Here is a 20,855-nt window from a genome sequence, read left to right as displayed (position 1 = left end):
ATCAGATAAATCCACCCACTCGGTTATCGGTCCGTCCGAGGTCCGACGAGGTTCGAGAGCCCGCGCTCGAAGCCACGACACACGCCCAGCGCGCGCGCGCCCGCACCCCCCCCGCGATGCCATCGCGCCACTCCCACCGCGCGATCGGCGACGTCCTCCCCGGCGCGCGCGACGCCGACGCCGTCCCCGCCGCGCCGCCGACGCCGACGCCGACGTCCGTCCTCTCCGAGGTGCCCGTGACGACCGACGTCCCCGACGAGACCGTGGACTTCGACCCCGCGCGCCGTCTCCTCTTCGGCTGGTCGCTGCGGCGGCTCCTCGACGCGAAACCGCCGTCCGCGGTCGTGCGCCTGCGACGCGGCGACACGATCGGCGACGCGATGGCGACGCTGGCGAGGCACGGGATCATGTCCGCGCCGGTCGTGGACGAGGAGACCTCGCACTTCTACGGGTGCGCGCGAGAAGAGCACATCGAAGTCGATCTCACAGCACAACCGCCGAAAACCAAAAAGACGCCTTCCCGCCGCCCCTCCCTCCCCGCAGGTTCTGCTCGTGCCTCGACATTCTCCACGCGTTCATGGCCGGCGTCGACCCGTCGCTCACGCGCGCGTCGTACGCCTCGAAGCTCACGCGCGAAGAGCGCATGCGAGAGCTCGACGCCGTCGCGGAGGACTTCCTCGCGGCGACGCTCGAACGCGTCGCGACGTCGCCAGACGGCAAACTCGTCCGCGGCGGTGAGAGACTACGAGCTTATAGACCGCGTCCCATACGACCCCGCGCGCGCGTCGAACGCCGTTTCTTGAGGACGTTCGATTCCCCGTCGTCACGTCACCGCTTGCCTCCCTTTCAACGCGCGTTCGACCGGCACGACGCGCGACTGACGCCTCCGCGTTCACCCCGCGCGTCGATCGATATCGATCGCTTCGCCCTTTCAAAGGCGACGGCGACGACGCGACGCTGTTGGACGTCATCTCGCACGGGTTCTTCCACCTCGCGGACGCGCACGGCGACGGCGCCGCGCCGCGCGCGCGGTACCACGTCGCGCGACGCGATTTCCCGCCGCCGCTGACCGTGAATCAGCTGCGGCATCAGCAAGAGGTCGGCGGCGGGATCGCCGCGGGCGTCGAGTCGTTACGGATCCCGGAAGAGCCGCCCGCGTCCGCGCGCGATATTCTGGATACCGAAATGACCATGGAGGACGCGGACGCCGAAGACGCGGAGAACTACGCCCCGGACACGTTCGTGCACGCGCTCGGGGTGTGCCATCGACTGGCCATCTTCGATGCGGACGACGACGACGACGCGACGCCGTCGCGCATCACCGCGGTCATCTCCCAACTGGACATCATACGCTTTTTACACCGCCGCGCGGATACGCTCGGCGGCGTGCAAAACGCGAGCCTCGCGCGCCTCGGCCTCGCCGGCGAGTCCAGACAGACGCGAGACGCGGTCGTGACCGCGCAGTGGGACCGCCCCGCGATCGAGTGCTTCAAGCTGATGCACGACCGAAGGGTCAGCGCGGTCGGGGTGGTCGATCAGGCGGGCGAGCTCGTCGCGAACCTCTCCGCGTCGGACCTGAGGCGCGTTGCGTTCGTATTCACACTGGTCCCCATACGACCGCGTTCGCGTGGTGCACGCCGATCCTTAAGGACTTTCTCTACCGGCGCATCTCTCCGCCTACGTACCCCTCGCTTTCAATCCCGACACACCTCGACGCCCGCCTTTCAACTCCGCTTCTGACGCCTTTCAACTCCACCCCGACGTCGCTTCGTACGGACCCTCGACCCCGAGACGACTCGACGCGGCGTCGTTCCGCCTGCTCGCGCTCCCCGTCGCGGAGTTCATATCGCGCAGGAAAGGCGACGCGATCGGGCGACGCGGCGCGCCGTTCGCGGAGGCGCGGCGCGTGGACGCGAGAGCCGCGAAAGCCGGCTACGAATCGTCCTCAGAGTCCGACGCCGCCGTCGCGTCCGTCGCGCGCGCCGCGAGAGCGCAAAAAAAAGCGTCGCTCGACGCCGACGCCGACGCCGCGGAGGCGCTCTTGCGGGACACGCGGCTCAACTCCTCGCGGACGTTCGTCGAGCTCATCTTCGCGCGGAAGGAGACGCCGCTGCGGCGGGTGCTGCAGCTGATGGCGACGCACGACGTGCATCACGTGTACGTGATCGACGAAAACGACCGACCGAACGCGATGATCACGCCCACAGGTGCGTTCTGTTCACTGGTCCCCATACGACCCCGTTCGCGTGGTGAACGCCGATCCTTAAGGACTTTGCCCGGCGCGTCTCTCCGCGCACCCCATGCGTTCAATCCCCGCCATCGACGCCTTTCAACTCCATCTGACGCCTTTCAACTCCACCTTTCAACCCCGCCTTTCAACCCCACGGACGTGCTGCGGTTGTTCGCGGTGGACGATCGCGAGAGCGCGTGGTGCGAGGCGTGGGCGCCGACGTACGGAGGGACCGAGGGAGTCGTCGCGTGAGGAGTGAGGGGAGGAGGATGAGGAGGAGGAAGAGGGGGAGGAACGAAGACGGGAACGAATGTGATGCGAAGCGTCTGTTGACGCGCGACGTCGTGCCGTAGTTCGCGCGCGTATGGAATGAAAACGTACATCTATGAGTTCGTCGCGCGCGCGTCGTCGTTCGGTGCCGTGGGGTTCATCAATATTCGTCGTCCGTCTCCGTATTCGTCTGCTCTTCGTCTTCAGACTGCTCTTCGTCTTCAGACTGCGACTCGTCCGAAGACTGCGACTCGTCCGAAGACTGCGACTCGTCCGAAGACGGAATGGGGCTTGGGAGCGCGTCGAGTTTCAGCTGCCACTCTATCTCCTTGACATCATCTTGCTCGACGCCGTTGCCCCATCTGTAGTTGAAGGCAGTTTCAGCGAGAGCCGTCCCGTGCCCCTGCTCCGCGGCCTTTTCCATCCACACGGCAGCCCACGTCAGTAGAGTCTCTGCGAGCTCGAACTGGTGAATCCTGTCGCCGTCCTTCGCCGCCTCGCGATAGAACTCGACCGCTTTCTCGATGTTTTTCTCGACGCCTTTCCCGTTCATATACGCTTTCGCGAGGCAGTAAGAAGCCCCCGTGCTACCGAGCGCGGCTGCCTTCCGGAGCCAAGGGAGCATCTTATCGTACGCATATTCACATGAGTAGCTCTGACCAATCGCGTACACGCAGATTGGGCCAACCACGCCCGCAGCACCATCATCATCATTCAGTATTCGTATGCGACCGTTCTCGACGCACCCAGTGCTCACGACAAGTTTTTTGAACTGCTCTTCGGGGAGGTCTAAGACGCCCTCGTGAAGCATGAGGTACTCCAGCTTCTCGACGCCTTCACTACGCTCGTTTTTGTATCCATGCGTCCAAGGCTTGCGCCCTCCTCGCGCGCACCCGGCGAAATCGAGGCCGCCGTCGCGCGGTAGCGAGCGCGCGTGCTTCGAAGCGCGGTTAAACGCCGTGCACGTCGACGCGAGCGCGAGCCGGTCGGTGACCGTGGGCACGTGCGCGAAAATCTCGCGCGCGACGTCGTCGGGGAGCTTGGGGATCGGCATAGGGTCTTCGACGGTGCCGCGGAACCAAACGCGCGTGCGTGAACGTGCACGCGTGAACATGGACGATCTGAGCGCGCGGGGGCGTCGCGCGGAGTGTCCCGAGGTCGTTCGTTGTTGAAAAGACTGGAAGAACAGACAGGATTAGACGACCGTCGAAACCGACGGAAGTTCTGTTGGCGTGCTTCGCGCCGACACTCCGTCGCGCGCGCGCGCGAGGCGGACGTCCACCGCCGCTCGCGATGGCCGAATCCATCCGGGACTTCTTCTTCCCCGAGGGCACCGACGGCGCGCCGCCGCCGGCGCGCGATGCCGACGCCGGCGGCGGCGGCGTCGTCGACGACGGCGTCGACGGCGACGACGCGATCACCGAGGACGACGAATTCTTCCGCGACCTGAAGCAGGTGGACGATCTCGTCTCGCGCGCGACCGCGCAGTGGGCGATAAGCGAATCGCAGAAGGCGAGCGCCGCCGCGGACGCGTCGCCGACGCCGCCGCGGACGCGCCCGGCGCGACGCCCGGCCGCGAGGAAACCCCCGGGCGACGGCGGATCGCCGAGAGACGTCGCCGCCGCCGGCGGCGGCGGCGGCGGCAAAGTCGGCATCCCGCCCGCGCGTTCATCGCCGTCGTCGTCGTCGCCCGCGCCCTCCCCCGGCGCGGTCGCGCAGATGTCCATGGCGCGGGCGCAGGTGGACGCGCGCCGAGCGAAGCTCGCGGTCGTGGAGACGCTCCTGGAGGCGGAAGCGCCGGACGCGGCGAGGCTGGCGTCGATGACGAGAGGCTGGACCGGGGAGGAATTCCTCGCGATCGCGGAGGAGCGGTGCCTCGCGGGGCGATGCGGCTGGCCGCTCTGCGGCGTCGACTTGAAGGCGGCGACGAGGACGGCGGCGTCCGACGACGACGCGAGAACCGCGAAGGAGGAGGAGGAGGAAGAAGAAGAGAGCCCCGCGGGGACCGAAGGGAAGCGGCGCGGCAAGTACAGGATCGACGCGAGGAATCGCAGGGTGTACCTCCGCTGCGACGTGGAGATGTTTTGCGGCGAGGCGCATCGCGTCGCTGCGGAAGATTACGGCGTCTCCCTGGCGATCGACTTGGAGAAGGACGCCGGCGGGGGGAGCGACGACGACGATGAAGATAACGATAAAGATAACGACGACGACGACGACGACGAGAATGAAATGATCGGGGGGAACGAAGAGGAGGCGAAGCGCAACGCGAAGGTCAACGAGGCGAAGAATACGCGTCGCGAGGCGATCGAAAACGTCAACGAAAACGTCAAGATGGCCGTCGTCGAGCGATCGACGACGGGGAGGAATCCGTGCCCGCCGAAGCCGCCGACGGCGTTCGGGGACGCGCTCGCGGCGGCGTACAGCGTCGAGGGGTACACGAGCGCGAAGATGGACGCGGCGAAGAAGAAGCTCGCGGAGGCGCCGGCGGCGAAAGGGGTGCTCAAGAGCTCTTCGGGGCTCAAGGGCGGGTGGCTCGGGAAGAGCGCGACGAGTAAAAAAGAAGCCGACGCCGGCAAGGGCGTCAAGTTCGACCGATCCATCGTGACCGGGCCGACCGGGAGCGATTTCGCGGATGTCTCCGAGGAGGAGCGAGCCGCGATCGCGGCGGACACGGAGGCGACCGCGGCGGAGGCGCGTCGACGCGAAGCCGCGAAGGAGGACGCCGCGAAGGACGCCGCGAAATCGAAAATCGGCAAAACCGCGGAGGAGACGGAGCCCAAGTTTTTTTTCGACATCTACGGCGAAGGCGGCGCGGAGTCGCGGGAGAAGAAGAGCGACACGATCATGGGGATGTACTCGGAGGGGCAGATTTCGAGGGTGACGGAGATGACCGGCGATGATGTCGGAGAAATAGTGTCGGACGACGACGAAGCCGCCGCGTCCGATGCGATGACGGATGCGTTCGATGCCGCGAACGCCGCCGCCGCCGCCGCCGCGGCGTTTGAAAAGTCCGGCGACGAAGCCGCCGCGGAGAAAGCGCTCGCGAAAGCGCGCCAGGCGCTGCGCGCGGCGATCACCGTCGCCGCCGGCGACGACGACGACGACGGCGCGACGACGGACGGCGAGAGCAGCGCGGACGGAGGCGGGACCCCGGCGCCGCCGGTGTCCGAGTTTGGCCAGACGTGGATGATGCTCGACGGCTGGGTCACCAGGGCGACGTTCCACTACCTCAGCGGCGGACGAGACGGCGCGATGATACGAACGGCTGGAACGACTGGAGGGGAAGATGGAACGTCAACGACCGACGCGGACGGCGACGAGGATCCCGTGCTGGGCCCGGACCTGCCGCCGCGGAGCCCGTTCGAGGCGGCGGCGTCCAAGGCGGCGGGCGCGGAACTCTCCCGCGCGTTACCCGTCGCGTGCCGCATGCTGAAACTCCGCTCGTCCTCCACGGCGCTGGAGCGCCCGCTCGGACGGCTGCTGCGGACGTTCTTCTTCCAGGGCGCGGTCCCGGCGCTGAAACCCGCGCGGTGGACGCTCGTGTGCGCGGTGTTGTTGGAGGCGATCGGCACGCGGAGGCTGGCGGAGGGGGAACGCGACGACCGGCCGCCGTCGCTCGCGGAGGATTTCGCGCGCGAGGTGCGTTCTATACACTGGTCCCCATACGACCGCGTCGGCGTGGTGAACGCCGATCCTTAAGGACTTTTCCCGGCGTTTCTCTCCTCCTACCCCTCGCTTTCAATCACCGCCCTCGACGCCTTTCAACTCCAACTGACGCCTTTGAACTCCACCTCGACATCGCTTTGTATGGAACGACCCTGAGACGGTCGCGAGCCGCCGCGGTTTGGACGCGATATTGGAGCAGGCGGGGTCGTGCGAGGACGAGAGGAAGGTTATGCTGCAGCTCGTGACGGGCGCGTGCGCGAAGGGATGGTGATGAGAGCGATGAGGTCGAGTGAGTCGCCGGAGTCGGATCTCGCGTGATGGCCTTATTACGAGTAAAAGATTCTAGAATCGTCGTCGAAACGCAACCAACGCGCGAGAGTCCTATATCATCGATCCTATGACGTGGAACCCCGCGGTCAGCGCCGCGTACGTCGCCGCGGTCGCGGCGACGCCCTTCCCGAGCTCCCTCCCGCGCGGACAGCTCCGGTCCTCGCCGCCTATGAACCCGTACCATCGCAGAAGTCGCTGCGCCGCCGGCAGCGTGACGAACACCGCCCCCGCGGACGTCCACGACTGAATCGCCAGACACTTCACCGCCGGCGACACGCCCTCGAGTAACGCCGCCACCGCAGCCGTTACCCCAAAACTCCCGCCGTCCGCCGACGCCAACGCCGCGCGCTCGAGCGCGGGAAGAATGAACAGCGTGTTGAGCTCGAACAAGGGATACTGCGCGAGGACGACGGCGGCGTACACTTTCCACGACGGCACCTGCGTGGGGTTTCAACGGGGTGAACGGTGGGTCAGTCGCGCGTCTCGCCGGTCAAACGAACGACGTCGTTGAAAGGAACGCGCGGGTGAAGAGTGATAGCACGACGACGGGGGAAAGAAATGTCCTTAAGGATCGACGTCCATAACGCGAACGCGGTCGTACGGGACGCAGTCTGAAGCGCGCACCGGCGACGCGTTGGATCGCGCCGACGCGGTCGCCGTCGTCGCGTCCGCGGGAAGCCACCCTCCCAACGACCCGTCGTCCGTCTCGATCGCGCTCGCGCGCGCGGTCAGCGGCGCGGCGTCGCCGGTCGCGGCGTCGCCGTTGAACCGCTCGCCGAGCTTCAGCCACTCCCTCCGTCGGCGGCTCACGCGCCACCGCTCCAAGTCGTCGCGGCGTTGAAACACGACCGCGACGGTCTCAGGGTCGAGGGTCCATACGAAGCGACGTCGGGGTGGAGTTGAAAGGCGTCAGAAGCGGAGTTGAAAGGCGTCGAGGGCGGAGATCGAAACCGAGGGGCGGGCGGAGAGACACGCCGGGAGATAAAGTCCTTAAGAAACGGCGTTCACCGCGCCGACGCGGTCGTATGGGGACCAGTGTCAGCGCACAGAACGCACCTCGCATCTCGGCGCGCCGCTGTGTCGGACGTGCTCGAGCCCCTCTTCGCCCTCGGCCATCTCGTCCGAGGCGTGCGCGGGGAAGTGCACCCACGAGAAGCGTCCGGGGCCGAGCGACGCCGACGCGCGATTCGGCGACGCGACGCCCTCGCGCTCGTCCTTGTCTCGGAGCACCGCGTCGATGAGCGACTTGCCGTCGTTGAGCCATCGCTCGTAGTCGTCGCGCTGCGACGCGTCCACCACCTTGCTCGTGCAGACGAGTATCGCGGGCTTGAGCGCGGCGGCGGCGGCGGCGGCGTTCGCGCGCGACGGCGACGGCGACGGCGACGGCGACGGCGACGGCGACGGCGCGACGGCGAACGACGACGGCGGCGACGACGACGACAGCGCTCGCGCCAAAATCGACGGCGAGGGTGCCGCGTGCGCGAACCGCGGAGGAGGAGGAGGCGGACGCGTCGCCCGGGCGAGCGCGCCGCGCGCGACGCGCGCGCGCCGCAGCGCGAGCGCGAGCATCCTCCTCGGACGACGCGAGGGGACGCGCGAGCCCCCGCGGGCGGGCGGAGCCGTGCGCGGCGCGGCGCGGCGCGGCGCGGCGCGGCGCGGCGCGGCGCGCGCTCTCTGCAGTGCCGGGCCCGCGTCGTCTCGGAGGACGGGACGGTAGAGTGTTGCTGTTGGTCCCTTGATGACTTCTCGTCGTCTCTCTTCCGCCCTTCGAATCATCTGATTCGATTCACTCCGCGCCGCGCACGCGGGCGGCATGGTGTTCGCGACCGCCCCGCTCCTCGCGCGCGCGGCGAAGCGCCTCGGCTTCACGCGCCTCACGACGAAGCGCGCGCGCAAGGGGTACTACAAGGGCAAGGGCGCGAAGAGCACGGGGCGGCACACGAAGGACGGCGAGTACGTCGTCACCGACGACAAGGCGCCGACGTTCGTAGCCCCGCGCGCGGATCTCGCGACGTTCGCGCTCAAGCCGTACGTCGCGCGGAGCGTGCCGAAGAAGCCGTGGCTGCTCGATGGGAAGGAGGGGCCCACCGGAACGACTGCGGCGGCGACGAAGACGGGCGGCGGCGGCGGAGGAGGAGGAGGAGGGGCGACGGGCGCGGTGCCGCCGGGGGCGGCGTACAGCACGATCGCGGGGGCGCCGCGGTAGATCGCAGGCGTCATCGTTTAGGGATTAACTAACTAGTTCAGGACTGCTGACCGTCGTCGTCTCACACCGATACGCGCGCGATGGCGTCGCCGCGCGCGCTCGGCGGCGCGGCCGTCGCGTCGCCGCCGCTCCCGTCGTTCGCGTCGCGTCGTCGCCGGGCGGCGCGTCGCGCGCGCGTCGCGTCCGCGTCCTCCTCCTCCTCCTCCTCCTCCTCCTCAACGCTCGACGTCTTCGTGGAGATCCAGATGCCAGACGGCTCCGTCCCGCCGCGCCTGACGTTCGCGCTGCGCCCGGACCTGTGCCCCAAGTCCGTGGAGAACTTCGCGACGCTCCTGTCCGGCGCCAACGCGGGCGTGGACCCCGCGCTGACGTACCGAGGCTGCGCGTTCGAGCCCTTCGGAGGGAAATACTCGCACGTGTGTAAAGGACGAGGAAAAACCATCTTCGGACCGGGGAAGTTCGTCGAACGCGAGGCGATGAGCGCGACGAGGAACGGCACCCCGGGCGCGGGCGGCGGGACGTACTACGGCGAGCGCGTGGATTTAGACGACGACGACGATCGAGTGACCGTCCTCGCGGTCCCGACGAGCGGACCCGGGTTCGGCGGGAGCCGCTTCGCCATCATGAGGCGCGTTCGTTCTATGTCACACTGGTCCCCGTACGACCGCGTCGGCGTGGTGAACGCCGATCCTTAAGGACTTATTTCGCCGGCGATTGTCTCCGCCTACGTACCCCTCGCTGCTTTCAATCCCGACACACCTTGACGCCCGCCTTTCAACTCCGCTTCTGACGCCTTTCAACTCCACCCCGACGTTCGTTGCTTTGAACGATGGACCCTCGACCCCGATCAGAGTCGGCGACTCGCCCGGGAGTTTACGGCAGCGGCTGCTGACGAACATGATGGTGCTGGGGACGCTGACGGGGGGGTTGGAGACGCTGGAGGCGATGGTGGGCGCGGACGGGCCGTGCGTGATAACCGACGGCGGCGCGCTGTAGTCGCCGTCTGTCGTCTCAGTTCGTTCTGCCGCTAGCTAGAGTATTAAATTGCATTCGCCTCGGGTCGCCTCGCCGCGTCACTCCTCCGCGGCCGCTTTCGCCTCCAGCTTCGCCCGGCGCGCGTTCTCGATGTCCAGCGCGCACATCTCCGCCATCTGCTTCTCGAACGCGTCGAGCTCGCCGTCGACGTCGTCCGCGCCGTACACGTCCCGGCTCCAAAAGTCCACGTCCCTCGAGAGCTTCGGCGGCGTCTTCGACGAGGGAATCGCGTGCCCGAAGGACCGCTCGAGCTCGTCGTCCTCGTCGTCCAAGTCGTCGGCACCCGACTCGGCACCCGACTCGGCACCCGGGTCGGCACCCCCGACCTCCTCTCTCTTCCAGGGCGGCGTCCCCGGCGCGTCCCTCGAGATCGAATCCTCCTCCGCCGCCGCCGCCGCCGCCGCCGCCGCGTCCTTCGCCGCCTTGGCGCGAAACTTTTCCCGCGCCGCCGCCAGCTCTCGCTCCTCCGCGCCTAAACTGCTCAGCCACTCCTTATGCCCGGCGATGAGCTCCCGCATCGCGTCCTCGCCCACGCTCCCGTCCACGGCGTCCATTCCGCCGCCGCGCTCCGCGTTGCGCCGCGCGATGAACTCCGGGAGCGCGCCAACGAGCCGTTCCTTCTCCGCGTTTTTAATCGCGCGCTTCTCCTCCTCGATCGCGCTTCGCTTCGTCCTCGTCAAGCGCGCGAGCTCCTCCTCGCGCGTCTCCACCCAGTCCCTCTCCGCCTCGAGCGCGGTCTGCCCTTTCTTCTCGTCCATCTCGACCTCGCCCTCCCTCCGCGCCTTCTCCCTCGTTGTCCGGAGCTTGTTGAGGCCGGACATGACGTCCTTGCTGTCCTGTACCATCGCGAGCGCGGCCTCGAGCTGCGCGCGGTACTCGGAGTTCCACGCGCCCGCGCGCGCGTCCTCGCACGCGGCGGCGCGTCCTCGCCCGCCGAAACCGCCGCCTCCGCTGGCGGGGCCCGGCGAGCACACGGTCGCGTCGCCCCAGTCCCTGTGGACGTCCGGGTAGTTATGCGTCGACTGCTCCCCGAAGATGGTCGCGCCGTCGAGGTCCGAGTCGTCGCGCCCCGCGGCGGAGAAGTCGTAGTCCGCCGGCGCGTCGCCGAGCGCGAGGTCCGCGGCGACGGCGTCGCGCTCGAGCTGGGCGTCGTCGTGATCGTCGTCCTCCAGGGGAGGGGGGTCGTCGTCGACGGGCGGGTCGACGAGGGGGGGCATGGCGGCCGACGGCGGGCGGCGGGGCGGGAGCGCGCGCGTTCGAATGAAGTGGCGATCTGGAGGACGCGACGCGCGCGTTGACCGTTTACCGTTGGCGTTGGGTGAATCAGTTGAAAGGGGACGCGATCAAATGTTGAAACCGAGCGGTGGGTGAAAAACTACGTTTACCGTTGGCGCCACGGCACGGCGCGCGAGACGAGATGATGAGAGTCTCGGAGGAAGCGACGGCAGAGCGCGGGGGCGCGCTCTGGAAGGCCCGCGGGATGGACGCGCGCGGCGGGCACGACGACGACGACGACGACGCCGCGCACCCGGGGTGCGTCGTCCGTTCTCCCCATCCCATCCCGTCCCCGTCCCCGTCCCGTCCCGTCCCCGTCCCCGTCCCGTCCCCGGGGTGCCGTTTCTTCCGCGCGGACGGACAGGAAGGATCTCGTCTCACGCCGCGCGTCCGTCTCCTCTCGTCCAATGTACAGGTGGGGCGCGGACGCGCGGTATCTCCAGTATCGCGCCGCGGCGCCGCCGCGCGAGGACCCGCTCGCCACGCGCGGGCTCCTCCCGTCGTTCGCCACCGTGCGCGCGTCGTCGTCGGGGACGGGGACGGGGACGGGGACGGGATGCGCGCCGGACCCGAACGCCTCCGCCGCCGCCGCCGCCGCCTCCGCCGAACCGCTCGCGCCGGCGCGTCCGCTGGCCGTCGACGAGATGCTCGCGGACCCACGAGCGGCGCTCTCCGCGATGCCCGAGCACACGCAGCGGCTCATCCTCGCGCAGAGCATGCTGAGCGTGCAGCAGCGATTCACGTCCGAGCTGCGGCGGCGGCACTTTTTACATCTGGACGCGTCGAGGTGCGTTCTATACACTGGTCCCCATACGACCGCGTTGGCGTGGTGAACGCCGATCCTTAAGGACTTTTGCCGTCGTTTTTCTCCGCCCACCCGTCGCTTTCAATCCCCGCCCTCGATGCCTTTCAACTTGCACTGACGCCTTTCAACTCCGCCCCGACGTTCGCTCGTATGGAACGACCCTGAGGCGACGCGCGGAGGTCGACGCGGAGGCCGCGCGCGTCGAAGAGGCGAAGCGAAAAGCGCGGGAAGCCGCGGCCGAGGAGGCCGCGCGCGTCGCTCGCGGCGGCGTGGTCGGGAAAACGCAACAACAAACGCACGACGTCATGGCGTCACGACCGATCGTACGCCGGCCCGACGGCTTGGTCGACCTGACCCCGGATCCGCCGCTCGACGTCCCGACGCACCTCCTCCCGGCGACGACGGCGAACCGATGGAAGATCGCCGCCGCGCTGACGGTGACGAACTTCAGCGTGAAGAAGGCGAAGGATAAGGGCGACGCGTTGCGAGACGCGATGCTCGCGGCGGCGGGCGCGGCGGGGCCGGACGCGATCGCGCGCGCCGGCGAAGGCGGGAAGGAGAACCGAAACGAAAACCAGGAAAATCGCCAAAAAAACGTTTCGGCGCCGCCGCCGTTTGGATACGAGGATCACGAGACGCGTGAGGCTGCGGTCGCGGCGCACGCGGCGGTGCTGACGCGCGACGCGTCGCGCGCGATGAGAGAGAGGAAGTACGTCAAGGCGGAGGTGTTCCTGCGGCAGCTGCTGGACATCGCGTGGAGGGAGGCGGCGTTCGAGGAGGAGGAGGAAGCGGAAGCCGCCGCGCGCGAGAAGGAAGAGGCGGCGAGGAGGAGGAAAAAGAATAAAGCCGCCGCCGCCGCCGCCGCCGCCGCCGCGAGCGGTCGGCCGTCCACGGCGCGCGCGTCGAACGAAGAAGAAGAAGAAGAAGACGCCGACGCCGACGAAGAGATCGTCGACCCCCCCGCGGCCGCGCCGGTGCTGTACCGCCTCGCCCAGGCGGTCGGAAAACAACGCGGCCGACGAAAGGAAGAAGCCGCGCTGCTCCTCCGCGCGTTGCGATCGATCGAAGCCGCGTCGGGCTCTGACGCCGCCGCCGCCGACGCCACGGCGATCGCGCGAGGCGACGCCAACGCCGTCGACGCCGCCGACGCAGAGATGCAGATGCGATACCGCGTCCTCTGCGCGCTGCACGCGTCGCACGCGTCGAACGACGTCGACGACGGCGGCCTCGCGCGCGCGTACGCGGAGCGCGCGCTTTACGTCGCCGCGCGCGCGAAAGGCCCGTGGCATCCGCAGACCGCCGACGCGCACTACCGCGTCGCGTCCGCACGCGTCCGCGCGGGGTGTTACGCCGAGGCGGAGCGGTCGCTGAGCCGCGCGCTCGCGATTCGCGTGCGGACGGACGGCGAGCGGCACCGCGAGACGGGGCGGGTGTTGTGCGCGCTCGCGCAGGCGCGTTCTATCTCACGCTGGTCCCCATACGACCCCGTTCGCGTGGTGAACGCCGTTCCTTAAGGACTTTCTCTCCCGGCGTTTCTCTCCGCCCACCCCTCACTTTCGATCCCGAAGCGCCTCGACGCCTTTCAACTCCGCTTCTGACGCCTTTCAACTCCACCCCGACATCCGCGCAGACGCACAAGCGGATGGGCAATTTCGCGCGCGCGGCTCGGTTCGACGACGCGTGGCGGCGGTGCGCGCGCGGCGACCCGGCGACGACGACATCGGGGCTGCCGCGCGGCGGAGTCCGAGGTGGAGGCGGGTCGTCGATGAGAAGCGGGGTAGCGGACGCGGTGCGCGCGAACGCGAGGAGGGCGCGCGAGGCGCACGTCGAAGAGCGGAGGAACGTCGCCGCGAGGGAGACGGCGGCGGGGGCGGCGCGGTATCACGACGAGGAAGACGAGGAGGCGTACCGCGCGAGCCGAAGTCGGTTCCGCGGCGGCGAGGGCGAGGACGATAGGGACGATAGGGACTACTGTAGGTCTTCTTCTTCGGTGGCGTCGCCGTCGTACAGCGACGCGTCCGGGGCGGACCCGCTGCTCGGCACGTGGGGCGGCAACTTGCAGTCGTTTTCGCCCGCGGCGGCGGACGGCGGCGACGGAGGACCCGGGAGAGCGACGAGACGTCCGGGGGGGGTTCCCGCGCTGGATTTCTCGTCGCTGCCGGGGCCGGACTTTTCCGACGACGAGGACGATAGGGGTGGTGGTGGTGGGAACAGGAAGTAGGGTATTAGAAGGATAGGTGAACGTTCGTGTGTGTTTTACATGTGCGCGCGTGGGTTCAGTCGTCGCGTCGTTTGCGCTTCTTCGTGCCTTGGGGGTTGCACTTCGGGCACCCGGTGGGTCTGCCGCACCTCGTGCGGTGGCACACCATCGCCCTCCACGCGTGCTTGCACTTCAGGCACTTCCACAGCGCCTTGTGGTGCGACGATTTCGTCACCGAAGTCGGCTTCTTATCCGGGTCGACGTATTCCAACAAGAGCTTTTTCCCTCGCTCGCCGTTCTTCTCGCACCACACGTGAAAGTTGTTTCTTTTGGACACCACCGTGTAACACCCTTGACCTCTCGAAAGACAACACTTCGGGCACCCGCGGGGTTCGACGCTCCTCGTGCGGTCGCCCATCACCGCCCGCCACTTGTGCTTGCAATCTTCACATTTCCACAATGCTTTGTATTGAGATCCATACGATACCTCCGTCTTCTTCATCTTCTTGGAGTGGTACTCCCGAAACAATCTCGCCCCTCTCTCGCCGTTCTCGTCGCACCACTCCTCGAACGGTTTGCCCCTGCGTATTGGGCGCCTCATGATCGGCCGGCCGGCGTGCGCGCGCGCGCCCCGAGGAGTGACGACGAGATCCACGACGAACCAAACTTACGGAAGTGACAACGAACCGACGGGAGCTGAGTGGTTTTTTCCCGATACCATTCAGATATCGATGCACTTTATATTTTTAAAATTCAGCCATTTGGCAACGTGTTTGGCATTCGTTTGGATCCATTTGGCATCCATTTGGTATTCATTCGTATGAGCAAACAGTCTCTCGCGTTAGCTCAGTTGGCAGAGCGGAGGACTGTAGTTTCCCATCGACTCGCCGAAAAGCGATCGATACAACTGACCCGAGCGGGGTAACTCCCGCTTCACTAGACTTAACGCACTGAAACCGGTGCGATTGAAACCGTTCAAACGGAAATCCTTAGGTCGCTGGTTCGATTCCGGCATGCGAGAACCTTTTTTTTTTTTTTTCATCGCAGAACTGCATCGATCGATCAACGACGAGCGACGTGTCGGCACGTGCTCCGTCGCGAAACGATCGTCGCGCGCGACGACGACACCGCGACACACGCCGCACGACACATGATGACCGTCCGCGCCGCCGCGGTCGCGTCCAGCTCCACCACCGCCGTCGTCGTCGCGTCCGTCGCGTCGAGAAGAGCGCCGCGTCGCGGCTGCTCGCGCGTCGCCGCGCGCGCGTCGTCCAAGCCGTCGTCGTCCATCATCGCGGACGACGCGTCGTCGTCGTCGTCCTCCTCCTCCGCGACTCGGCATCATCATGCCTCGCGCCGCGGCGTGTTCATGGCCGGCGCGGGCGCGCCGCTCCTCCGCCTCGCGGCGATGACCGCGGGCACGGGCGCGGCGTCCCTCAACCTCACCGCGCGCGCGGCGGCGGCGTCCTCCTACGGCTCCGTCGAGGACACGACGTCGGAGATCGCGAAAGTCCTCCTCGATCCCAAGTACCCGGACGTCTACCCGTTCGACGCGAGCATGATGGCGCGGTACGACGAGAGCAAAGACAGCGCGTTTTACTCGCAGCCGCGGTTCGTGCAGCACATCGACGACGACGCGATCAAGGCGCTGACGGGGTTTTACGCGCGGACGTTCCCGGCGAGCGGAAGCGACGACGTCGCGATGCTGGACGTGTGCAGCTCGTGGTGCGCGCGCGCTGCTTCAGACCGCGTCCCGTACGACCGCGTTCGCGTCGTGGACGTCGATCGTTAAGGACTTTTCTTTCCCGCGTCGGTCGTCACGTCACTCTTTGCCCGCGCTTCCCTTTCAACGTTTGACCGGCGAGACGCGCGACTGACCCACCGTTCACCCCGTTGACCCAGGATCTCGCACTACCCGAAAGATTACGCCGCCGGTCGAATCTCCGGCCTCGGCATGAACGAGGTGCGTTCTACACACTGGTCCCCATACGACCGCGTTCGCGTGATGAACGCCGATCCTTAAGGACTTCGCCCGGCGTGTCTCTCCGCCCAGCCCTCGCTTTCAATCCCCGCCCTCGACGCCTTTCAACTCCGCTTCTGACGCCTTTCAACTCTCCTCGCCTTTCGATCAACAACAGGACGAGCTCAAGAAGAACCCCATCCTGAGCGACTACGTCGTCAAAGACCTCAACGATGACCCGAAGCTGCCGTACGATGACAACACGTTCGACGTCGTCACGAACGCGGTCTCCGTGGATTACCTCACGAAGCCGCTCGAGATGATGAAGGAGGTGAGGCGGGTGTTGAAACCGGGCGGGACGGCGATGATGTCGTTCTCGAACCGGTGTTTCCCCACGAAAGCGGTCAGCGTGTGGACGAGCACTGGCGATTTAGACCACATCTGGATCGTCGGCGCGTACTTTCACTACGCCGGCGGTTTCGAGGGGCTGCGCGCGGAGGACATCTCGCCCAAGCCGGGAAAGACGGATCCGATGTACGTCGTGTACGCCACGAAGCAGGCGTAGCGCCGACCGTAGGTTTTTTGTCGTGCGATGCGATGTGACGGGTATGGTTTGAGCGTTACGTTACGACGATGAAAGGTAGAGAAGAGGGCGTCGTGTGGTCGTGAGGGCTGGCGGCGAGAGAGCTGGTGGTTTGTAATACAGTACCACGCGCCGCGGAGTCGCTCGCCGTCGGCGTCGGTCGGTTTTTTTTTTGGCAGCCCGCGGGCCGCCGCAGCGCAGCGCAGCTCCAGACCGAGCGACGAGTTTCAAAAGATCGATCGATCGCCGCGTGCGACGTCGTCGTCGCGATCTCGACGTCGCGCACACCTCCGGTCGCCACCGCGCCCACCACGACCGCGACGCGATGAACCACCCGTCCGTCGTCGCCGCGACGCGCGCCGCGCGCGACGCGTTCGCCAGAGCGACGACCGGACTGAAGCTCCCGAAGGACTTCTCGATCCCGAAGGTGCCCTTCTCGATGGCTGACCTCTCCAAGCTTAACCTCCGCGCGCCCGCGGGCTGGGAAGAGCGGTTCGCGCGCGTCGGCCTGCACCCCGAGCATCTCAAGGAGGCACCGCACTGGTCCCCGCTCGCGCTCGGCGCCGCGGGCGCGATCCCGTTCCTCGCGCTCAGCGCGCCGGTCGCGAACCTCGTCGGTCTTCCCGATCGCGTCGAAGCGCACCGCGCGCAGATCCAAGCGTCGTACGCGGTCGCGATCGTCAGCTTCCTCGGCGGATGCCACTGGGGCTTCGCCGCGTCCGCGGGCGGCATCGCGAAGGCGGCCGCCGCGCCCGTCTCTTCCGCGGCCGTCACCGCCGCGACCGCGGAGATTTCGCGCGTCGCCGCCGCGCTCGGCGTCTCCGCCGCGGAGGCGAGCGTTCTCCTCGCGGGCCCGGCGCGGTTCGCGTGGGCGACGACGCCCGCGCTCATGGCGTGGATCTCCGCGTCCGCGTTCACGCTCCCGTGGCAGATGGTGACGTTGAGTGGGTCGCTGCTCGCCGCGCTCGCCGCGGACGTTACCGCGGCGAGGCACGGGCTGATGCCGCGGTGGATGATGCCGATGAGGCACGCGCTGACGGCGGCGGCGGTGGCGTCTTTGTTGACGAACGTTCCGTACGCCATCGAGGCGTCGTACGACGAGGTGAGCAGCGAACCGACACTGGTCCCCATACGATCCCGTTCGCGTGGTGAACGCCGTACCTTAAGGACTTTGCCCGGCGTTTCTCTCCGCCCAGGGTCCCTCGCTTTCAATCCCCGCCCGCGACGTCTTTCAACTCCGCTTCTGACGCCTTTCAACTCCACCCCGACGTTCTCCCGCGGCAGGACTCGCGCGAGTCGGAGCTCCGGAGGTACCGCAAGGAGACGCCGAAGCAAGCGCAGGAGCTGAAGAAGCGCGAGAAGTCTCTGTCGGAGAGCGCCGCCGCGGTCGCGACGCTGCGGTCCGAGAAGGACGCGTCCGCGGTCGCGTTGCAGCGGCAGAGGGACGCCACGCGCGAAGCCGAGGCGAGGTTGGCGGCGACGCGAGAGGAGGCGGCGACGGCGAAGAAGGCGCTCGCCGCGGCGGACGACGCGAAGGACGCGGCGGCGCGGGAGCTCGCGGCGGTCAAGGAAGAGCTCGAGCGCGCGGTGAAGGCGGGGGTGGAGGCGAGGAAGGAGTTGAAGCTCGCGGAGAAGGCCGCGAGCGGTTCTTCTTCGTGAAGTGAAGAAGGATGGATTATTTTGACGAGCGACGGATGATTTCGCCGGCGGCGGCGGCGGTCGCTCGTCTCTTCCCCTCGCGTCGTGTACGTGTAATATGAATAGATGTATCGTTATTAATGAATGCGTGAATGAATAGATATGATATGCGCTCGTCGCGCGTACAACAACCGAACCGTGGCGTTCGGTCCTCCGTGATGCATCAATTTCGTCGCGATTTCATCACGGCTGCACGTTCACGGTGATCGTGCTCGCGAACTTCTTTCCAAAGCTCTCGTGCTTCGCGTTCGCGAACTGCAGCGTCAAGGTGTGCTGCCCCGGCGAGAGCTCCAGCTCGCCCTCCTTCTGCGCCTTCCCGAAGTGCACGTGCGTCGCGTCGAACGGAATCGCGTCGCCCTTGGGCACGACGCCGCCGTCGACGACGATGTGATGATGCCCCGTTCCTTCCTGGAGACCCTCGGACGCGGGCGCGAGCTCGTATCCTTTCACGCCCATCTTCACGGGGAACTTCGAGGGGACGGTCGCGCCGTCCTTTGGGGAGATCCAGTACACGCCGTTCTTGCCGTCCTTCGCCGCGGCCGGAGACGGCGCGCCGGTCATGACGAGCGTCATCGCCGCGGAGACCGCGCCGCCGAGGACGAACCTTCGCGAGTTGACGCGATCGGTCCAAGGGATAGAAGAGCGCGAATCGGAAGATTCCGAAGAAGAGTCCTTCTCGTCGTCGGACGACGACGACGCGCGCGGCGGCGGCGGCGCGCGCGCGGCCGCGCGGCGGGTCCCGCGCGCCGGCTTGGAGGCGGCGACTCTGAGCGCCGCGGTGCGCGGCGCGAACGCGGCGAGGGAGGTCATCGCGTGACCGGAGGGTGCGCGCGCGCGAGTGCGCGAGCGGAAGCGACGACGCCGCGCAAATGCCGCGTGTCGAGCTGGCAGCCTCGCAGCCGCCAGCAGGTGTACCTGAATTCCACCCTTTCAGCGCGCTTTTTTTCACCCGATCCTCGGGTTCAACGTTTCCCGTCCGTCCCCTTTCAACGGACCGACGTCGATCGACATCTTATCCTTCAATATTTAGGCGAAGAAAACGTGCTGACGCCGCGCACTCCCCGTCCGCGATGATCGGCCTCGCCTCGCCCTCGCTGACGCGCGGGATATGCGCCCCGGCGCGATCCCTCGCGGCGCTGACCAGACGGCGTCTCGGGTCCGCGCGTAACGCGCGCGATCGCGGGGCTCTGCAGATCGTCAGCGAAGGCACCGGGCGGTTCATCGTCGGCGGGAACTGGAAGTGCAACGGCGATCGCGCCTCCGTGACCGCGCTCATCGAGGCGTTGAACGGCGGCGACGTCGGAGACAACGTCGACGTCGTCGTCGCGCCGCCTTTCTTGTACGTCGACCAAGCGCTGAGCGAGCTGAAGTCGCCGATGCAGGTCGCGGCGCAGAACGCGTGGGTGGAGTACACGCTCGAGGACGAGACGCATCACTACGACTCCGACAGTGGGGCGTTCACGGGCGAGGTGCGCCTTTCGCGCGACTCGACTCGACCGACGACGGGAGGAGGACGCGACCGATCGATCGATCGACCGTTCGTCCGTTCGGATATCGGTCGATCGGTCGACGACGCCGCGCGGTGTCACGTCTCGACGACGCGATCCGACCGCGCCTTCGATCGCCGTCGCCGTCGCGTCGTCCCGAACCGCCGTCGGTCTATCCATCCGTTCTGTTCTCTTCGCGCTCCGCCGTCCGTCCGCGACCACACGATCCGCCACGTCAGCGACGAGGACATCGTGCTCACCAATCAAAATCATCCACGCGTCGTGCCACCGCCAATCACATCACTCGGTCAACACAGGTCAGCGCGGAGATGCTCGAGGACATGGGCGTGCCGTGGGTCATCCTCGGGCACAGCGAACGCCGGACGCTCCTCGGAGAGGACGACACCATGGTCGGGAAGAAGGTCGCGCACGCGCGGTTCCACGGCCTCAGCGTGATCGTGTGCGTCGGCGAGTCTCTGGAGCAACGCGAGGCCGGCGCGACGATGGACGTCATCTTCAAACAGCTCAGGTGCGCGAGCCGAGCGCTTACGCTTTCTTCTTCTAGACGCGTCGGCGCCGTGCTTTTTCGGTTTTCGTTTTTTGTCATCGGTTATCACCGGTCGTCGTCGCGCCCTTCCCCTCTGATCACTGCGTCCCGGACGAACCGTCGAACGAACCCTAATCCACCAACCCTAAACCCCAGAGCCGTCGCGGACGAGATCGACGACCGCGAGCACTCGTCCTGGGGCTCGCAAGTCGTCATCGCGTACGAACCCATCTGGGCCATCGGCACCGGAAAGGTGGCCACCCCGGAGCAAGTCCAAGCCGTGCACGCGGGAATCCGGCAGTGGCTGAAGGACAACGTCAGCGAAGAGGTGTCCAAGGCGACGAGGATTCAGTACGGCGGCAGCGTCAACGAGGGAAACTGCGAGACGCTCGCGAGGGAGAGCGACATCGACGGGTTTCTCGTAGGCGGCGCGAGCCTGGACGCGACGAAGTTCGCGCAGATTTGCAAATCGAGCGCGGTGCACTACAAAGCCGTCGGGCGGGCGTAGGCGCGCGCACGCGCTGTGCGTCCGTCCATCGCGCGCGGCGCGGCGCGGCGCGGCG

General features: G+C 67.2%; 14 protein-coding genes across 14 annotated transcripts; 9 read left to right on the top strand and 5 right to left on the bottom strand.

The window, feature by feature from the left end:
- Positions 1 to 116: 116 nt before the first annotated feature.
- Positions 117 to 2,482, top strand: MICPUCDRAFT_59837 (uncharacterized protein; the record flags this gene model as incomplete). The annotated part of the gene is made up of 3 exons (XM_003060497.1): positions 117 to 552; positions 938 to 1,589; positions 1,792 to 2,482. The coding sequence occupies 3 exons, from the start codon at positions 117 to 119 to the stop codon at positions 2,480 to 2,482; spliced, it is 1,779 nt and encodes a 592-aa protein (XP_003060543.1).
- A 178-nt stretch (positions 2,483 to 2,660) lies between these two features.
- MICPUCDRAFT_59836 (uncharacterized protein) lies at positions 2,661 to 3,554 on the bottom strand (the record flags this gene model as incomplete). Its single annotated transcript, XM_003060202.1, has 1 exon — positions 2,661 to 3,554. One exon carries the CDS (start codon positions 3,552 to 3,554, stop codon positions 2,661 to 2,663), a length of 894 nt encoding a protein of 297 aa, XP_003060248.1.
- A 1,175-nt stretch (positions 3,555 to 4,729) lies between these two features.
- MICPUCDRAFT_68845 (uncharacterized protein) lies at positions 4,730 to 6,522 on the top strand (the record flags this gene model as incomplete). Its single annotated transcript, XM_003060496.1, has 2 exons — positions 4,730 to 6,139; positions 6,324 to 6,522. The coding sequence occupies 2 exons, from the start codon at positions 4,730 to 4,732 to the stop codon at positions 6,435 to 6,437; spliced, it is 1,524 nt and encodes a 507-aa protein (XP_003060542.1). The 3' UTR covers positions 6,438 to 6,522.
- A 25-nt stretch (positions 6,523 to 6,547) lies between these two features.
- Positions 6,548 to 8,065, bottom strand: MICPUCDRAFT_59834 (uncharacterized protein; the record flags this gene model as incomplete). Its single annotated transcript, XM_003060201.1, has 3 exons — positions 6,548 to 6,934; positions 7,121 to 7,354; positions 7,553 to 8,065. The coding sequence occupies 3 exons, from the start codon at positions 8,063 to 8,065 to the stop codon at positions 6,548 to 6,550; spliced, it is 1,134 nt and encodes a 377-aa protein (XP_003060247.1).
- Positions 8,066 to 8,309: 244 nt separating this feature from the next.
- Positions 8,310 to 8,702, top strand: MICPUCDRAFT_40774 (uncharacterized protein; the record flags this gene model as incomplete). The annotated part of the gene is made up of 1 exon (XM_003060495.1): positions 8,310 to 8,702. The coding sequence occupies one exon, from the start codon at positions 8,310 to 8,312 to the stop codon at positions 8,700 to 8,702; it is 393 nt and encodes a 130-aa protein (XP_003060541.1).
- Positions 8,703 to 8,782: 80 nt separating this feature from the next.
- On the top strand, positions 8,783 to 9,397 carry MICPUCDRAFT_59832 (uncharacterized protein; the record flags this gene model as incomplete). Its single annotated transcript, XM_003060494.1, has 1 exon — positions 8,783 to 9,397. One exon carries the CDS (start codon positions 8,783 to 8,785, stop codon positions 9,395 to 9,397), a length of 615 nt encoding a protein of 204 aa, XP_003060540.1.
- A 378-nt stretch (positions 9,398 to 9,775) lies between these two features.
- Positions 9,776 to 10,954, bottom strand: MICPUCDRAFT_59831 (uncharacterized protein; the record flags this gene model as incomplete). The annotated part of the gene is made up of 1 exon (XM_003060200.1): positions 9,776 to 10,954. One exon carries the CDS (start codon positions 10,952 to 10,954, stop codon positions 9,776 to 9,778), a length of 1,179 nt encoding a protein of 392 aa, XP_003060246.1.
- Positions 10,955 to 11,419: 465 nt separating this feature from the next.
- On the top strand, positions 11,420 to 11,845 carry MICPUCDRAFT_59830 (uncharacterized protein; the record flags this gene model as incomplete). The annotated part of the gene is made up of 1 exon (XM_003060493.1): positions 11,420 to 11,845. The coding sequence occupies one exon, from the start codon at positions 11,420 to 11,422 to the stop codon at positions 11,843 to 11,845; it is 426 nt and encodes a 141-aa protein (XP_003060539.1).
- A 277-nt stretch (positions 11,846 to 12,122) lies between these two features.
- On the top strand, positions 12,123 to 14,038 carry MICPUCDRAFT_40772 (uncharacterized protein; the record flags this gene model as incomplete). The annotated part of the gene is made up of 2 exons (XM_003060492.1): positions 12,123 to 13,247; positions 13,448 to 14,038. 2 exons carry the CDS (start codon positions 12,123 to 12,125, stop codon positions 14,036 to 14,038), a joined length of 1,716 nt encoding a protein of 571 aa, XP_003060538.1.
- Positions 14,039 to 14,093: 55 nt separating this feature from the next.
- MICPUCDRAFT_59827 (uncharacterized protein) lies at positions 14,094 to 14,618 on the bottom strand (the record flags this gene model as incomplete). The annotated part of the gene is made up of 1 exon (XM_003060199.1): positions 14,094 to 14,618. One exon carries the CDS (start codon positions 14,616 to 14,618, stop codon positions 14,094 to 14,096), a length of 525 nt encoding a protein of 174 aa, XP_003060245.1.
- Positions 14,619 to 15,425: 807 nt separating this feature from the next.
- Positions 15,426 to 16,542, top strand: MICPUCDRAFT_19372 (uncharacterized protein; the record flags this gene model as incomplete). Its single annotated transcript, XM_003060491.1, has 3 exons — positions 15,426 to 15,742; positions 15,920 to 15,980; positions 16,156 to 16,542. The coding sequence occupies 3 exons, from the start codon at positions 15,426 to 15,428 to the stop codon at positions 16,540 to 16,542; spliced, it is 765 nt and encodes a 254-aa protein (XP_003060537.1).
- Positions 16,543 to 16,885: 343 nt separating this feature from the next.
- MICPUCDRAFT_59825 (uncharacterized protein) lies at positions 16,886 to 18,219 on the top strand (the record flags this gene model as incomplete). Its single annotated transcript, XM_003060490.1, has 2 exons — positions 16,886 to 17,683; positions 17,845 to 18,219. The coding sequence occupies 2 exons, from the start codon at positions 16,886 to 16,888 to the stop codon at positions 18,217 to 18,219; spliced, it is 1,173 nt and encodes a 390-aa protein (XP_003060536.1).
- Positions 18,220 to 18,313: 94 nt separating this feature from the next.
- Positions 18,314 to 19,068, bottom strand: MICPUCDRAFT_47804 (uncharacterized protein; the record flags this gene model as incomplete). Its single annotated transcript, XM_003060198.1, has 1 exon — positions 18,314 to 19,068. The coding sequence occupies one exon, from the start codon at positions 19,066 to 19,068 to the stop codon at positions 18,442 to 18,444; it is 627 nt and encodes a 208-aa protein (XP_003060244.1). The 3' UTR covers positions 18,314 to 18,441.
- A 258-nt stretch (positions 19,069 to 19,326) lies between these two features.
- MICPUCDRAFT_34435 (uncharacterized protein) lies at positions 19,327 to 20,800 on the top strand (the record flags this gene model as incomplete). The annotated part of the gene is made up of 3 exons (XM_003060489.1): positions 19,327 to 19,727; positions 20,063 to 20,274; positions 20,449 to 20,800. Exons 1-3 carry the CDS (start codon positions 19,329 to 19,331, stop codon positions 20,798 to 20,800), a joined length of 963 nt encoding a protein of 320 aa, XP_003060535.1. The 5' UTR covers positions 19,327 to 19,328.
- Positions 20,801 to 20,855: the final 55 nt, after the last annotated feature.

The sequence above is a fragment of the Micromonas pusilla genome, assembly GCF_000151265.4.
Source record: "Micromonas pusilla CCMP1545 genomic scaffold MICPUCscaffold_8, whole genome shotgun sequence".
Taxonomy (NCBI): domain Eukaryota; kingdom Viridiplantae; phylum Chlorophyta; class Mamiellophyceae; order Mamiellales; family Mamiellaceae; genus Micromonas; species Micromonas pusilla.
Note: the sequence above shows the minus strand (reverse complement) of the source record. Positions and strands in the feature narration are given on the sequence as shown.